This window comes from Vitis vinifera, chromosome 5 (genome assembly GCF_030704535.1).
Source record: "Vitis vinifera cultivar Pinot Noir 40024 chromosome 5, ASM3070453v1".
Taxonomy (NCBI): Eukaryota; Viridiplantae; Streptophyta; class Magnoliopsida; order Vitales; family Vitaceae; genus Vitis; species Vitis vinifera.
The window spans coordinates 11,058,186-11,076,444 of NC_081809.1; the positions used below are offsets into that span (position 1 = coordinate 11,058,186).

The 18,259-nt window shown below is 37.2% G+C and overlaps 1 protein-coding gene across 1 annotated transcript in view; it reads right to left on the bottom strand.

Annotated features, from left to right (window-relative positions):
• The window catches only part of LOC100251145 (protein BLISTER), a 32,160-nt gene extending 14,921 nt beyond the window's left edge, over nt 1-17,239 (bottom strand). The window contains exons 1-5 of the mRNA XM_002282702.5: nt 16,556-17,239; nt 13,277-13,952; nt 12,487-13,109; nt 11,592-11,711; nt 9,823-9,888 (exon numbers count right to left, since the gene is read on the bottom strand). Of these exons, the coding sequence (XP_002282738.1) occupies nt 9,823-9,888; nt 11,592-11,711; nt 12,487-13,109; nt 13,277-13,952; nt 16,556-16,612 (1,542 nt within the window). The 5' untranslated portion in view covers nt 16,613-17,239. The remainder of the gene's footprint in view (nt 1-9,822; nt 9,889-11,591; nt 11,712-12,486; nt 13,110-13,276; nt 13,953-16,555) is intronic.
• Between the last annotated feature and the right edge of the window lie 1,020 nt (nt 17,240-18,259).

Sequence of the window (18,259 nt, forward strand, 5' to 3'; positions counted from 1 at the left end):
TAAAGAATTAAAAGCATGACCTCCCCAGCAAAGCACTTCATCTCTAAGGTTCCCTCTAATATATACCAAGTTAATAACCATCATATTTGATAGGGGAAACCCCATAATTACCAAAGACCCCAATAATAACAAATACCACAAACCTGAAGTCATAGAATAGTGGAAAAAAGATCATTCATCATCTTGCCATTGTCCAAGCAATGGACAAGGTGTTGAGGACTAAGCTGAAAGGCCTTCTAATATGTATATGATCAATAATCATCATTATCTTCAAAAGGGAACACAAGAAATACCATCTACCTAAAGTGCATGTATCACAAGCTATAGGGCAATACAAGAAAGATTATTCCCTATCTCACCATTGTCTAATCAAGGGACAAAATGCTCGAGACTTACAACTTTGAAAGGCTTACTAATATGCCTCAAGACATTGATATTAACCTTTTCACTAGTCATGTTGGAAGAATAGCCCACAAGATCAATTAATTATTTTGGGTATAGTGTTATATGAAGATCCATATATATTGCTATTACTTTTTTACCTATATTCCTGTGAGGATGCCGGTATCCTCCCCTGGAGGTAGGTGCTGGTTCGGTGTCGAGTTGAAGACGTTTGAGATTAGCATAGAGGAGCACAAAGGAAAAGTGCATGGGAAGATCTGTGAAAGAGGCCCTAAGTTTTCTTCATGGATCAGATTTGGAGGGAAAGGTCTATCCCTACTGTTAGAAGGGGTTGAGTCATGCTATGGGCTAAAGGAAAGAGCTCCTTTCAGGAAGTTTTGGTCGGAAGGAAATAGAGCCTACAATTTGGAGCTCCATAGGAATAATGCAGGGAGATTCTTGTTTTGTGTTGTAAGAGATGCAGAGAACAAGAGATTCTCCTTGGCCTTCCCTGAAGGAAGAGGGCTTATAGGAGGATGGAAAGTTCTTGCTAGTAAGCTGAGAAGCTTGGGAGTCTCTCCCCTACAGTGGAATGGAGCTCTGATGGAAAACCACACTCCTGCTCAAGCCCCTAGCAGTAGTATAATCAGAGACTCTTCTTCTCTGCGGGATTGCCCCGCGCCGCGTGACGCCGTCTGGATAGAAGCTGAGAAAGAAGCTCTCGTTAGAAATGAGGAGTTGCTGGGCAAGTGCCTTGTGGGCTTTTGGGAGGGAGACTCTGACCACCTCCCTAACCTTGCTTCCTTCGGGTCGTGGGCAAAAAGCTCCTGGTTCTTGGAAGGGAGCCTTTGGTTGTCAAATGTAAGAGAAAATCTCCTACTTCTGGAATTTGAATTTGCAGATGAAGCAAAGAGGGTGTTTCAATCAGGAGCGAGACGCTTTAGAGGAAGAAGCTTCTGCCTTGAAAAGTGGAAGCCTTTGGTGGGCTGTTTTGAGGGAGACAAAGGGGACCCGCGCCTTGTTTGGGTCAGAATTCTTGGCCTCCCTCTGCATCTTTGGGGAAGAAGTCTCTTCAGAAAGTTTGGAGACTCTTGCGGAAGGTTCGTGGCTGTGGACGAAAACAAAGCCGAGCGTCGGAACCTCAAGTGGGCCAAAATCCTCATTGAAATCAAAGGATGGGAGCACCCAAGCTCACTGCAGGTTGTAGCTGGTCCCTTTTGCTTCGCCTTGCAGCTCTGGTGGGAAAACGAGGCCTGCATCTCCACTGTGCTCCCCTCCCCTGGAGCCGGTGCTTGGAAGCTCGAGGAAGACGAGGCGGCCCCGTCACCCGCCAAGAGGAGCGTAGGCGCCCAGCCCTCACCTTTAGTCTCTCCGCAGCCTGAAAAGCTGCTCCCGTTGGTCATGGGAAGTCGTGCCCCTCCCTCAGACATCCCCCCCCCCCCCCCCCCTCCCATGCCTACGACGTGGTCACAGGCCAGCGTAAGGACACCATGGCCCATTCGGGCTTGGCCTGTGCCTTCCCTTTTGGGCCTAGGCTTGGGAAGGCCCAAGCCTCAGCCTCTTTGGGATCTTTTAATCCCCTCGGCCCAGCCCCTTCACTTGACTTAGGGCATGGAAGCCCCATCTGCTCGCCGCGCCGGAGGAGAGGAGCCCCCGCTCCTTCTCCAGCCCCTGCTTCATCTCCCGTCTCCGACAGGCACCCTCTGAGGGAAGCGTCACCCCAAATGGATGCGCCGCCGCCTGCAAATGGGTCCTCTCCCCCCCCCCCCCCCCCCCCCCCATCCCATATTGGAGCTCGCAACCCTCAAGGTACGATCCCTCTGCCTCCGATCTCCCCGAGAGGGGAGTCCTCTTCTTCTACTCCTTTCTGGGGTTCGGGGCTTGAGAGGGAAAGGGGTTCTTGCCTTGGTCTACTAGAGCCGACGCTTAGAGAGGCAGAAGTGACGCTGATGAAGGATGGGTCGACAAAGATCCCGAACCCTGATCTGGAAAAAGACGTGGCGAATCAGAGAAACCTATCGAATGCTCCTCCGTGTGCAGAAGGATGGTCAGAAGGGGAGCTTTCCAAACTTTACCACTTTAGTAAAGTCTTGGGAATGCCCGTCGAAGGGCATGAAGTTGAAATCCTGGGCTTGCTCAAGAAATTGAAGCTGAGAACTGGAAGTAGCACCTTTAACAAGAGAAGGAAAAAGAAAAAAGCTTGTATCACCCGCTTTGAAAGAGAGTTAAAAAGATTGGAATGCTCTATTAGCTCTGGGGGGACCTCAAGGATAACCAAAAAATCAGGCCTGAGCTCCAGGGTTTTGATTCTAGTGGATTAATGAGAATCAAAATTCTCTGATGGAATGTTTGTGGGCTTAATCATCTTGAGAAAAGAAAGCTAATCAAGGGAGTGGTGAGGAATCAAAAACCAGATTTGGTTTGCCTCTTAGAGACGAAGGTGAAAGAAATGTCTCTGCAAATGGTAAAAAGCGTGGGTGTAGGAAGATTTCTTAATTGGGTGTCAGTGGACGCTAGGGGAGCAGCAGGAAGCCTCCTTCTCTTCTGGGATAACAGAGTCTTGGAGAATTTGGAGGTTGAAAGCGGAGGGCACTCCATCTCTGTTCGATTTAGAAATTGTGCTGATGGCTTCTCTTGGATTTTCTCTAAAGTGTACGGGCTAGTGATTAGCAACGAAAAAGAAGATTTTTGGGAGGAGCTTGGAGCCATCCGTGGCCTCTGGGATGACCCTTGGTGCATAGGAGGGGATTTTAACTCTGTAAGATTCCCAGAGGAAAGAAGGAATGCCCCTAGCCCCACAGCTGAAATGAGGAGATTTTCAGAGGTGATAGGGGAACTGGGGCTAAGGGATTTTCCACTGACCGGAGGTCCCTTCACTTAGATAGGGGGTTTGAACTCTCAAGCTGCCTCTGGGTTAGACCGCTTCCTGATTTCGGATCAATGGGAGGACCACTTTTCCGCCATCACACAATCAGCTCTACCTCGTATGGTCTCCGATCACAGCCCCATAGTCCTAGAAGCTAGAGGTTTCTCTTCAGGAAAAATCCCTTCCGTTTTGAAAATATGTGGCTGAAAATAGATGGATTCAAAGACCTAGTAAGAAGCTGGTGGAATGGGTATTCTGTAGAAGGCTATAGCAGCCACTGCATTGCTGAGAAACTCAAAGCACTTAAGAAGGACCTGAAAATCTGGAACAAGGAGGTGGTAGGCAACGTCTTTTCCAATAGAGCAGAGGCCTTCGCCCGCCTGCAGTGTTGGGAAGCCAAGGAGAAGGAGAACCCTCTTAACCCTGAAGATATGGAGGCTAAAAATCTGGCTCTTGAGGACTATAAGAAATGGGCCCTTATGGAAGAAACTTCTTGGAGGCAAAAGTCAAGAGAAATCTGGTTAAGAGAAGGCGACAAAAATAACAAATATTTCCACAAAATGGCCAATGCTAGGGCAAGGAGGAACTTCCTATCTAAAATTAGAGTGAATGGGATGACTCTCTCTTCCATTGAAGATATAAAAGATAGTGTTTGCAGAACCTACCAGTCCCTCCTCTCAGAATCTGGGGATTGGAGGCCTAGTATCAATGGTCTCAATTTCAAGGAGCTGGGAGAAGGAGTGGCCAGCAGCCTGGAAGTTATGTTCTCTGAGGAGGAAATCTTTGCAGCCCTTAGTAGCTGCTGTGAGGACAAAGCCCCAGGCCCAGACAGCTTCACAATGGCTTTTTGGTTGTTTTGTTGGGACGTTGTTAAACCAGAAATTTTGGGTCTCTTCAGGGAGTTTCACCTCCATGGAACCTTCCAGAGAAGCTTAAACTCCACGTTCCTTTTGCTCATTCCCAAAAAGGAGGGGGCCGAAGACCTAAGAGATTTCAGACCAATCAGCCTGGTAGGGAGTGTGTACAAACTGCTAGCCAAAGTCCTAGCAAATAGGTTGAAATCAGTGATGGGGGAGGTGATTTCTGATTCTCAACAAGCTTTCATCCAAGGGAGACAGATATTGGACACCGTTCTTATTGCTAACGAAACCCTTGATTCTAGATTGAAAGACAACAAGTCAGGTCTCCTTCTTAAGATGGACATCGAGAAAGCTTTTGACCATGTCAATTGGGACTTTCTCATGGAGGTGATGTCCAAGATGGGATTTGGGCATAGATGGATTAATTGGATGAAATGGTGCTGCTCTACGACAACCTTCTCGATCCTCATCAATGGAAGCCCTTCGGGCTTCTTTCATAGCTCTAGGGGATTGAGACAGCGGGACCCCCTTTCCCCCTATCTTTTCCTTTTTGCCATGGAAGCCCTTAGCCAACTATTGTCTTGTGCAAGAAACGGGGGCTTTATTTCTGGCTTCAGAGTGGGAGGAAGAGAGGGGCTGATCGTGTCCCATCTCTTGTTTGCCGATGACACCTTGATCTTCTGTGACGCCGAAGCAGATCAGCTGCAATATCTTAGCTGGAATTTCATGTGGTTTGAGGCGATTTCAGGATTAAAAGTCAATCTGAGCAAAACTGAGGCCTTTCCAGTGGGGGAAGGCATTCCTATGGAGACCCTCGCCTCGGTTCTGGGATGCAAGATAGGGATTCTTCCTACCACCTATTTGGGTCTCCCCCTTGGAGCCCCCTACAAATCCACCAGGGTATGGGATACAATGGAAAAAAAATTCAGGAAAAGGTTGTCTCTCTGGAAAAGGCAATACCTCTCCAAAGGTGGCCGTCTTACCTTGTTAAAAAGCACCCTCTCCAACCTCCCAACCTACTTCCTTTCCCTATTTGTGATCCCTAAGAAGGTGTGTACAAGGCTCGAAAAGATCCAAAGGGATTTCTTATGGGGCAGTGGTGCCTTAGAGAACAAGCCTCACTTAGTAAGTTGGAAGGTTATCTGTGCTGCTAAAAAGGATGGAGGCTTAGGCATTCGCAATCTAGCTATTTTTAACAAGGCCCTTCTTGGGAAGTGGTTGTGGAGATTTGATAATGAGAATGAGTCCCTATGGAAACAAATTATCTCTAGTAAGTATGACCTTCAAGATGGGGGATGGTGCTCCAAAGGTGTAAGAGATCGTTATAGGGTGGGGGTTTGGAAGGCCATCAGAAATGGTTGGGAGAGCTTCCGTTCTCACTCCCGCTTCTTTGTAGGGGATGGCACTAGAGTGAAGTTTTGGAAAAACTTGTGGCGTGAAAACCAATCCTTGGAAGAAGCTTTCCCCACCTTGTTTAATCTCTCTGTCAACAAAGATAGTTGGGTTGCTGAGGCTTGGGAGGAAGATGGAGTTGGGGGAAGCTGGGAGCCTCGTTTTAATAGACACCTTAATTATTAGGAGGTGGGAGAAGTTGAAAGCTTGTTAGGCAAGCTCCTCCCTATGACCATTAGAAGAGGTGTGAACAATTCGCTCCAATGGAAAGAGAACAAGAATGAAACCTTTTCAGTTAAATCATTTTATAGCTCTCTCTCAAGGGGCATCAAAACCCCCTTCCCGGCCAGAACTATTTGGACACCTTGGGTCCCAATTAGAGCTAGCTTCTTTGGTTGGGAGGCGGCTTGGAGTAGGCTGCCCACCACTGACCGTCTGAAGAGATTCGGTTGGAGCACTCCCAACAGGTGCTTTTTGTGTAAAAATGAGGAGGAGACCATAGATCACCTTCTTTTGTTTTGTGAAAAGACCATAATGTTATGGCTTTTGATTCTCTCACTCTTTAGGGTGCAATGGGTGATGCACTCCTCTGTGAAAAAGAACCTCCTAGGTTGGCATGGTTCTTTTGTGGGCAAGAAAAGAGAGAAAGCTTGGAGAGCGGCCCCCCTCTGCCTGATGTGGACCATTTGGAAAGAAAGGAATAGGAGGGCCTTCGATGATATTGAGAGGAACGACCAAGATATTAAGTCCATTTTTTTGTACACTTTTGTGAATTGGGCTTAGGTATATATAAAGGAACACACTTTCTCTTTGATAGATTTTGTAGATTGGCTAGCCACCACTTAAGGTTGAGGCTTGTTTGCCCTTTGGTGTTTTGCTTCTTTGTATCTTGGTATACTCCGTGCATACTCTTTCCTTTGCCTTTTGGCCTTTAATGAAATTACTTTACTTATAAAAAAATATATATTGCTATTACTTTTCCTACCAAATATTATTCCTTTCTTGTAAAAGTTGATCTAAGATTTTGTACCAAGAAGCCTAGGTAAACTCCATAATAGTCATGGTTCAAAGTCGCGTATCAATCACTGGGTCGAAGGGTCTCAAGGCACACCAGTCTCAGCATCTTGGATCGGTATCGGGTGATACACAAAATGTTCTAGTTTAAAAGCTCAAAAAATTTTAAAATGATTGCAAGAATTAATAAAAATAAATAAATACAAATAGATAAACTAAAATATTGATAAAATTATCTTCTATTATATATAAAATTATTCAAGCAGTGTTAGAAGCATACCTTTAGAATGATTTATAGCAATATTAAAAATTTATAACTTTTTTATTTAATCACTTCATCCTAAATATTTTCTTATTTTCAAAAAATAAGAATGAAAATTATAAAAGGAATTTATTTTTTATAACAAATTTGTTTAAATTAAATATTTTGATATTTTTAAAAAAATATTCTCAATTATTAAAAAAATAAAACCATGGATTATCTTTAAAAAAATAAACATCATTTTTCCTATCAAATATATTCTAAATAAAACAATTATAAAAATTCTATTTGAATGAGCATATTTAAAAATATATATGTTTTTTATACATTTATTCATTAATTTTATTATATATATATTTTTTCTTTTTTTATTTATTCATTTTATTTGTTATATTAATATTCATTCCCTACTTATTTGATATAAACCCAAATATTTATTATTCACTTGCTATAATCTTAATTTCCATCAAATTTCTATTATCCATTTAAGTAAAAGTGTCCGCCAAATACTCATTATCTAGTTAAAAGACAAATACCCATGATTCAAAACCCAAATTCTTAATTCTATCCAATGCCCATAACCCATATAACGTGTCAAACACCTATTCCCCTTCTCTGTACAATATCCATTTCATCTTTAAATCGACAACTCCCTGTTTCTCTACACAATACCCCTTTATTTGATGTTTGAAGGCTCTAGGCTAGAGATTGAAGACAAAACAACCATACAAAGATGCAAAAGCTCAAAGTTTGAAGGATGAAGATGCAGATAGAGGGTCTAAACTCTCCATACATAGTTCTTTTTTCTGTGGCTTTTGATTTTCTCCTTTTCTCAACCATTTCTACTTGGAAATTACTATTTTTCTCATGACCCTTCACCTGAATAGCTTAGTATCAACATCATCTCGGAGTTGTCTCAAAGTTTCTATGCAATTCGCACCAAGACCACCGATTTATCTTCATTCAACCAAGACTATTCATAATTCAACCAAATACTAAACTCAAATGTTGGTCCGGTACCAACCATACCCAAGTCGTACTGATCTCTACCAATAGTTTGAACCCCGATAATAAGACCTTAGAAATCAAGTTGCCTAATTTAAAAGGATCTTGTAAACCCTTCGTTGGTATATATATATATTGTAAATCATAAGGCAATGAAATACAAGAGAGATTACCCTTTTGTCAACATCTTATCAAAGCAAGAAGTCTAACACAAACAAGATCCATAGAGCCTTCATTGTTGTTCACTTGTTTTTCTTTCCAAACCAACCTTAATTGTTGGTGAGTTAGTTCCCCATTATAATTTCCTTGAGATTGAAACCATTTTCTCCACAAACCTAAAACTTTGTTGTCATTTCCATAAAGAGTTGTAAACTGGTGAAAATACATTACCGTCTCAAACAGCCCTACCCTTTACTTGTTTTTCAATAGAAGACATTTGGGTAATAAAGGCTCGGTATGTAAAAGATAAACAATTTAATGAGGTAAAATTTGAAATCTGATGATGAATGGTGGGGGTGTCTTTCCATAACCGCTTCATGTGCTAAATGTCTCTTATCTCATATTTCACATCAACTTTCCCTACCATCCAAGATTTTTCAGCCCCAAAATGTTACGATTTTGCACCAATATTCTATTGTTTCAAATGCTCTTGGAACGCTCTAATGAATCAACCAGTGAACATGAGAAATTCCAACAAATTTCCAATGAAGCAACACCAAACTTAAAGGAAATTTTAAAAGATTCTCCCATTGAAATTCCAACCAACAAGCCTAAGGATCAGCTCAAGGAAAGGGAAAATGTGCTTCCAAGAAACACCTCTAAACTAAAAGTGGATTCAATGAAGGGAAAATCCAGAGCATCCTCTCATATCCCATCATCCAACCTTGAATCAAGTAATGAAAATACTCATTCTAGTGTCAATTGTGATTTGTGTTGGACTCTTGCAGCATTAAGGAAAGGCACTAGAAAATGCACTCAACATCCTATTTCAAATTTTACCTTATAACATCGTTTATCTTCTACATACCAAGCCTTTACTGCCCAAATTCTTCTATTAAATCCCAAACACAATCCAAGAGGCACTTAAAAGATAAGAATTAGAGGAAAGCAATTAATGAGGAGATGCAAGCCCAAGGAATTTACTCAAGCTTCCCAAAGGGAAGAAAAATGATAGGCTATAAGTGGATTTTCACCCAAATTCAATAGAAGAATTTGGGTAATAAAGGCTTGGTATGTAGAAGATAAACGATAGGCTATAAGTTAGGTTGGTAACCAAGGGATTCACCCAAATTTATGGCAGTGACTACGAAGAGACCTTTGCACCTAAGGCAAAAAATAAACACTATTCGTATATTATTGACTTTAGCTGCTATAATATTGATCAACCCTTGCAGCAATTTGATGTGAAAAATGATTTCTTACATGGAAACTTAGAAGAAGAGGAATACATGGATACCCACCTGGGTTTGGTGACAAGGTTATGAAGAACAAAGTTTGCAAACTTAAGATATCTCTTTATAGAGTTAAACAGAGGTAATTGTGTACTTTGAGTTAGATTCCAATTATAAATTCCAAAATCTGAATTAATACAATACTTGGTAATCTATGTTAAAATTACCAAGCTATTTTCTCACACATGCACACGAACACACACAGATACAAACACAAATAGAAACCTATTCTATATAATAACAGTTCACCCATCTTTTGCAGGTTTCTAAGCTGACTGGCTGGAAGTACGTCCCAAAGGTGTCGTTCAACATGGCTGGGTCAGCTAGATCCCACCCATCCTACACAATCAATTAAAGGCATTGAGCCTTCCTCTATATGCATGCCAACCCATAAGACTAGATTCGTAAGGAAGGAATACTTTAGCCCTTGAATCTTATCAAATCAATTCATAGAAGAAGGAATTGAGCCTTCTTCTATGTACATACTTATGTCTTATCTACAGTTAATCTTATTGATAAGTTTCAAACTAGAACAATCATAAATACATAAATAGACATACCATATAGTCACACAATATCTATGATACTCACCAATTGGGCTTTGATCTCCTCTTGTAATTTCTCCATGTCAGATTTTAGTTGATTGACAACACTTCCCTAGGGAGAGAACAAGAAGTATTAGAACTAAAAAATTAAAAATAGGTACACCAACAAGATAACCAACGGACATAAAAAATTGCTATCAGTCTTATGTGAATTAATGAAGGAAAATCATTTTTCTGCCTCTATGGAGAAGAAAGGAAAGCACAATTTCTCCCACCAAAACAAATTAACCTAAGCTCAATCTTTTAAGTAAGGATCAATTCAGGTTGACTAACTTTGTGATTGGATTGGATCAAGCCTGGGGCAACATGCCTTGTTCCTTAGGTTATGCTTGGGTAATTGCTTACTTGACCCAACTCATGTGGGATGAGGGGATGAAGTCCTAGCTATGAATAGGACAACAATAATCAAGTTCTTGTAAAATTTAGTTTGTAAAACAATTTAGTCAATTTAGGTTTTAAGTTCCTAGGGCCTCAAACAGAGGGGTTGAAGCCTCAAACAGAGGGGTTGAAGACCTAAGGTGCATGAGGCCCCTTGCCAAATTACTGGGCTCTGCATACTAGCTTAATTTAAAAATAAATAAATAAATAATAAAAAGCTAAACATTCGTTGATATCAATTTTAGATATAAGAGAGATAAATAAAATCCTTCCAAAATACAAATGATGATCAAAAGAAAGCCTAAGAAGAGCACCAAAAGAACTACACCGAACAATATGATACAAGAACATACCCAAAATATGCAACAATGTATAACTCAAAGGGGTAAAAAATCCCCTACAAGAGAAACCACCTGCTTGGCTCCATGTTTAGCTAAACGATTAGCAATCTTGTTAGCTGAACAAGGGAACCAAAAGGAGCAGCCCAAGCTGCTAGTCAAATCTTGATTAAGCCATATGTTGTATTTCTAAGGCCCTTTTGTGCACTAACTTTTTTAAGTTGCCAACTTTCCTACAAGCTTAAGTTGTTAGGATATGAGCTTATATATATATCAGAAGGATGGTTCAATGAATCAAAATATGGTCATACAAAAGCAGCCAATCACATGCCACTCTTTTAAAGTTCTCAGGACTAGAGAATTAACTGCACGGAAGAAAATATTATTAAAAAAAAAAAAGGCTACAAGAAGTCCTTTGCCCAACAAGAGTCAAGAAGAAAAGGAAAGCCAAGAGAACTACCAACAACAGTACAGAAGAAAAGGAAGTAAGAAGAAATTGAAAAGCTAGTACAATTTTGCAAGGATGTATTGAAGATCCTTTGAAGGGGTGTAATGCCTAAATCAATCTCTTAAGGATTCCCTTATTTATAATCTATACCAATAGTCTCAATGGTTGCTTCAAGATGGTTTTTAAAGCTGGTTTTATATCCCTTTGTCGTTTCCTATCAAAAAAAAAAAGTGTTTGTGTTCTAAGTAGTTAGAATGTGGTTGTAGGTATTGGTTGTATCACTTTTTGCTTTTCAGGTCCCTTGTTTACTTCTAATGCATCAGGTGTACACCCCTTTTTCTTAATTGGCGCTTTTAGGTACTGGCACTTTTGTTTTCATTGATAGCATGAGCAATCAATGATCCAAAAGATTAATTTTATTACTCTTTTTTTCTTTTCTCTCTTTTGGGTATAACTTGTATGCTTCCCAGGAACGGGGATCACCCCCTTTTTGGCTCCTTTAATTCTATCTTGTATCTATTCCCATCAAAAAAAAAAAATTATGCAACTATTGTTTGGCCATCAAAATATATATATATATAATCAACTAACCTGTTGGTTGTAACTATCTGTAAGAGAAGAATTTTCAGCAGCTAATGACTCTGCTAAAGCTCGTGAAGCCTCAAGGGCTCGTTGCAAAGAGAACTTCTCTTGAGTCAAATCTTCAATATGCTGCATGAGAAGAAAAACAGTATAAAGTAAAAGAAAAACCTCCAAGGTATCAACATCAGAAACCAAAGAAAACAAAAAATAAAAACATAAAAAATAAAAAATAAAACAAAATCAAAACAAAACCAGAACTAAAAAAAGGAAAAAAAAAACATAATATGCCTATAAAATTTTCAATTTTCAAACTGCCACATATAAATTTAGCCATATAACCAAGACCCTATTTAATTGTTTCTTGTACATTCAGTAGAGCATCTAGTTCAAAATAGCCAAACTAAATTAGCTATGAATATTCATGACAATACTAAAAAACTTATCAAATAAAATAATCAAAATCAAATTTAATTACCTTCAACTCCATCCCTCCCCCCTCCTCTAAAAAGACCCAAGGGTTTGGAGTTTTATTTCTTGAATGGAGGTCCTCTATTAGATACATGTGTCCAATGGCATAGAAAGATCCAACAAACACTTCAATACTTTAAAATGATTGACTCCAAATTTTGAAAATAGCTTTCATTTTTCAAAGCTAATTTTTTTTTTTTTTTTTTTTTTGATAAGACTCGTTTTTCAAGCTAAATCAAATGGCATACAAATTACCATGCACCTTGTAGCACAATGGCCTTTGATAACATTTCCAATGATCCAATATGAGGTCAGAAGTTCAAGTCACATACGCATGTGCACAGCAATACAAATGAAACAAAATATGAGACAAATGGAAAAAGAGACAAACAGAAGCAAGGTGTAACTGAAATGAAATAGTAGAAAATATAAGAACCTGTTCCAAAGCAGCAAAATCTTCATTCTGTTTTTGGGAATGAAATTCGAATTTCCTCTCCAGGCTGTTTTGATCAAGGCCATGCCTCAACATCTCAACCCTATTACCGACAGAAACTGAAGAGTTTATGGAATGGTCAAATAGACTAGGACCATTAGAATTTCCGGCTTTTGAGAAAGGTTCAAAATTTTCAGACTCAGCAAGCGACTTTGTAGATGCAGATGATCCCAGAACATCCATGCTGTTAACTTTTGAACTACTAGAAAAAAAAGGCTCAGCCTTTCCTGGTTCAGTAAGTGGAAGATGCGATGCAGAAGGAACTCTAGGCACGTTAATAGAATCAAGAAAAGATGGGCGGGACCTCCTAGCGTTTGTTTCAGGTGTCACTGAATATAGAGGTAAATGATTGGAGGAACCTCGAACATCAAAAGCAAAACTCGTAGAGGAAGATTCAGATGCCAGTGGAGATGCCCCATGTGTACTAGGTAAATAACCAAAAGAGCTACTAAGCTTTTTATCCTCCTTATTAGAAAGCATATGAACATTAAAATCAACACTGCCGGGCACATCTTGCCCAACTCCAAAAGCAGACTGTTTTGCAGTTGTGATAGGGTGAACAGAATCTACCATAAAAGCACAAAAGAGAAAATAGTGATCAGTTTTTGCAAAAAAGGAAATACGAAGACCAAAAACAGAACACTAAAAACAAAAACTTTTGGTTATATAAATGAAAACATTAAAGTAATCTAAATTCAAAAATGAGTAGTAATTTCATATAACGAGGATGTACCTGCACTAGACTTCATGTTAGCATAGCCATAGTTATTCGGTAGTATGGCATTCCCAGAATTCTCAGATGAGGCATTTGCAAGTGGAACCTGAGAAATGCCAGGATCTATGACTGTAAAACTTTTTAAAGAACTTTTGTGGTCTTTTTGTTGGGTTTCCTCCATCCTATGAAAATTAGATTGACTAGAACTGCTATCAGTGTCCCGAATTGCTTGTGGAAAAGCAATAGACTGGTCAGATACAATCTCATATGCGCTTCCTTCAGCTCCAGCATGAATACCACCATCATCATTTTTCTCTTTTGCCAGTTGGCCTACTAATCCAAGAAACCCAGAAGCATCATACCTATTAAATCCTTGGTCATTGACTTGTGTCTGCACTGAATCTGCAGAAAATGCTTTGTAATCTTTTGTAGAAAAAGGAGGTTTAGCATAAATGTCTGATGAACATGGCTCACTGTTCTGGAAAATCTCAATTTTCTTGTTATCATTGTTAATAACTTTGGTGACAGCTTCACCAACTCCATCAGAAATCCCTGCTCCATCTGAATCCATAACTCGTACTTGTTCATTTTCTAAAGGTTGTACACATAGGCTAACATCAGCACTCTGAAGTTGGCTAATGGATGCAACCTTTTTGGCTCGGTCTGCTGCTTTTTTCTTACGGAACTCCTCAAGCTGCAAGAGAAATGAAAAAGCACCTCAAATGAAGCTTGACAATCACACAAATTGGAAAATAAAGGAAAAGAAAAGCCACATATAAGTGATATTTTCAGATATTTGGCTGAGAGAAAAACAATTGAAAAATGAAAAAAAAAATTGAAAATAAAAGTTTAAAAAGACAAAAACACTGAACTGCAAAAAAGATCGATTCATCTATTGTATCTTGAGTAAATGCAAAAAAAATATACCCATAATGTAAAGCAACTACAGCTTCTATTTGAGAAGGAAAACTAAAATCACTTGGAGCGCACATGAGAGAAATACCATGCAATACACAGCATGAACCTCATTGATTTGGGAAGTTACTAACTTACTATGTAATAATTAACAAGATTTATCATAATGTCACTTAAGTTATGAGGCATTTAAATGGTATTACATTTTAGTCATTTAAGTCCTCAGCCATATGTATTCATATTTTTTTTTTCCTAGGAAAGGCACCTTAATGCAATCATCTTGTTCTGAGCAGATCATTTCCAGAAAAGGTTAGAAGGATACATTAGGTTAGATAAATAAATCCAGTTACTCATCTTTATCAATCATTGGCCAATACAACCTTTCTTACATTGTTGCAATTCTTATTATTGTTTTGACAACCTAAATGCTATTATGCTACTACATCTCATGCTTCTTATCAGAATCACAAGGATGATTCCTGGTCTTGTTTGAGTGGGTCTGACCATGTGTATGAGCAGTTACAACCAGGTCTAAGATGGCAGTTGAACAATTTGGGTTGGGTCATAGTCCTCTACTTAAATAGTTGATGGACCCTCATGAACTAGATGTATGTTATCCAGATTAGGAGAATATCCATTTCTTACAGTACTTAGGCGATAAGAGAGGTCTGTTTTTAAGGAAATTCAGCTAAAATTTCATGAGTTGGTAATTCATAGTTCAAAAGGTACTTTGAATACTAAAAGTAGTCTTTTACGTTCAGAAACATGCATACTAACCGAGCCATGGAATGCTTAGAATTTTATATTAAGGAAAAAAGGAAAAAAAAAAATCCCTATGATCATGTTTGGTTGGTTGGATATAGCATGGAATAGGATAAGAGAGAGGTTAACATATTATGTTCGGTTGATAATGTGATAGGATAAGTTATCCTATCACTTATCTAATCCTATGTTCAACCAAATATGGGATAAAATATATAGTGAAATATATTATTCACTCTTTGGAATATGTCCATGGATCAAAAACCTATATTTTTAATCTATTATTTTATTTTTTATATTTACTTGTTTTGCAAAATAAAAAAAAATTATTAAAAAATTAAATTTTTATTAAAAATAAGAACTAAAAAAATATTTATAAAATATATTGTAAGATAATACTAACATATGTATTATTTGATATGTATATAAATTATTTTTATATATTTAATAACATAATATAAATTTTTTATTTATAAATTTTAAATGTTTTAATCATGAATATTGTTAATAAATAAATAAAAAATCTATTTACTAAATTTTAAATTATTGAACAATTTCTAACACCAAACATGAGAAAATATTGATACTTTTTTAATAGTAAATATTAGAATGCAATAAAATTTTTATTTTAAATAAATATCAAACATTGAAAAATAATATATATTTCATTTTATTTTTTATTTTTTTACAAATTAAATATTAACATAACATATCTCATTGCATGTAATATCTTAAGATGTCATATCCATTGAATATAATATCCAAATATATCATACCCTATTAGGAATAATATCCAGGGATATTCATATCTTATCCAATGGGATATGATACAATAAAATATACATATCTTATCATATCTCATCAACTAAACAAAACCGTGTTTTAACGCATAAATAAGAAAAAAATTTAAATTCTTTAGAAGAAAAAATAATAATAATTTTGAATTTTAACATAAGCTGGAGTATCTTCATCCCTCGTTATTTTCAATATCTTCCTTCCAGGGAGTTAACTCAACGTAACTCAAGGTAGTTAACATGAACCACCTCACGTCATTTCTTTCAATCCACTCCATCTAAAGTGATACTTCAAATTCATAACAATGCAGTTGCCAACATCCAAATGCAATACAATGTCTATTCTTGTTATTTCCTTACATTCCTTTATTTTTCATTGGTATTCATTGGTTGTGATGACACTTCCTCTACATGATTCTTCTTTGGCCAATCCGTCATTGGGGATAAAAGAATTAGGCCCCTTTGTCATGATCATAGATGTGCAGGTACCAGTATGAGAAAGGTTCACAAAAACATTCTAAGTTCTCCCTGATACTCCTATAATAAACTTTACCCAATTACTAAAACCCACAGAAACTCCATGTTCACACAATTGTGTAATAAACTTCATACTGAGAGTAATTGGTTTCCGGAATGAGTAAATGCACATCATCACAAACCCATTGCTGAAAAGAAATAATTTCACTTTGAACAATCCAGCCCTTGCCGAACCATGTGGCTACTTTTCATGTGAATTCAAATACCAACACTTGATCAATTAAAATTGATTAAAAAATAACAATCCCATTTCAACATTCACCCAAAACCAATTAAAAAGAAATCATACCCGTCGCTTTCCAGCTTCCAAATGCTCCTGTTTCCGCAACACCTGAGCTGAAGCCATTTAAGCAACGCAAAACGAACTCCACGGACCCAAATCTCGAAAAATCAACACTGAATTCCCATCCCCACACCCAAATCTTCCTCAAAATTGCACCACCAAACCCTAACCAACCAACAAAAAGAACTCCGGCAATTCCCAAGCACCACCAACAGAACCCTAGAAACAAACCCTAGGAACCGCAATATGATTCAGATCAATAGGTTTGGACACAAAAACTGAGAAAGAATTCCGCAAACAAAGAATTAAAAAGGTGCCGTTCAACTGTAAAAAGAAAAGAAGAATGACTTGAAATTTAGGAAAGAATTATAGGAATTTTAAAGAATAGAAAAACCCTAGATTGCAGACAATGGTATCCGATCGGATCGGAGAGAAGAGAGCTGCCGAAATTTTTGTTGGAAACGGATCTGTGGGCGTGCGTTTTGCGTGTTTGCCTCTCTCTTCTCTGTATCCTTTTTTTTGTTTTTCATATTTATTACGTTTGCGGGCATTTGAATTGGATGATATCGTTACCCGAGGGTGGAGTTGGAGAGGAGCGTGTTGCCTCCGGGAGCCAACACGTTATGTCCAGTTCGGTGGCTAACGCATCCAAATATTGGTTACGGTTGGTACCCACCCCTTCCTCCTCTTCCCCCATTTTCTTTTCCAAATCCCCAAGTTTAAATGACACAATAAAGTTAATTTAAATTATTAAGTATATTAAGCATATTTAATAAAATAGTTTAATGTCATAACTTAAATTTAAAAATAATTTTAAATATTAGTTAAAAAAAAGAGAGTTTAGTAAATCAACTTAATTAACTTAATTTGACTTAATAACTTAATTCAAGTCATTAAATAAATTAGGTATATTTGTTAAAATAATTTAATATTACAATTTAAAATTAAAAATAATTTTAAGTATTGAGTTAAAATAATTAACTTATTATTAATCTCAAATCCTTTGTGTGTGAATTGTCCTTAGAAAATATTTAAGAATTATGATTTCTCATCCAATACTCATTTTTTATAATCAATATTTTATAATTATCATATATATTTTCAATACTTTAAACATAGATTTTTTATAAATAATTTATTGATTAAAATTTACTAAAATAAATATGAGTTAAAATCAACTAGGACGACTATTAACAAAAATTAACGAGGATAAATATGTCAATTTAATGGTTTAGAATAAATTTTAAATTAATTTTGCCAAATAAGTAAAAAATAAGTAATAAATTTTAAGTTAACAAATTAAAAACAATTTAACTTAAAGTTAACTTAAACTATTAAATAACAACTATTAAGTTTTATCAAACACCCACAAAATAGTTAATTTAATTTTAATCCCATTTTTTTTTTCTTATTTGCCTACATCTAGTGAGAATATATTTAATAATCATAACCCGAAATCCATAACTCATTTTTTCTATTAAATATTTTAAGGTTATATTACAAATCTATAATACTTTTTAAGCATAGATGTAAACAAATGTATTGCTTAAGATTAATAAATAAAAATATTAGTTAAATTTTTTAATAGTAAACATTAATTACAACTAATGAAGTAGATATGACAATTCAATAATTTAAAAATAAATTATAAATTAATTTTATCAAACAACCTTAATATTTAAAGTAAAAAATATAAGTAATAAGTTTTAA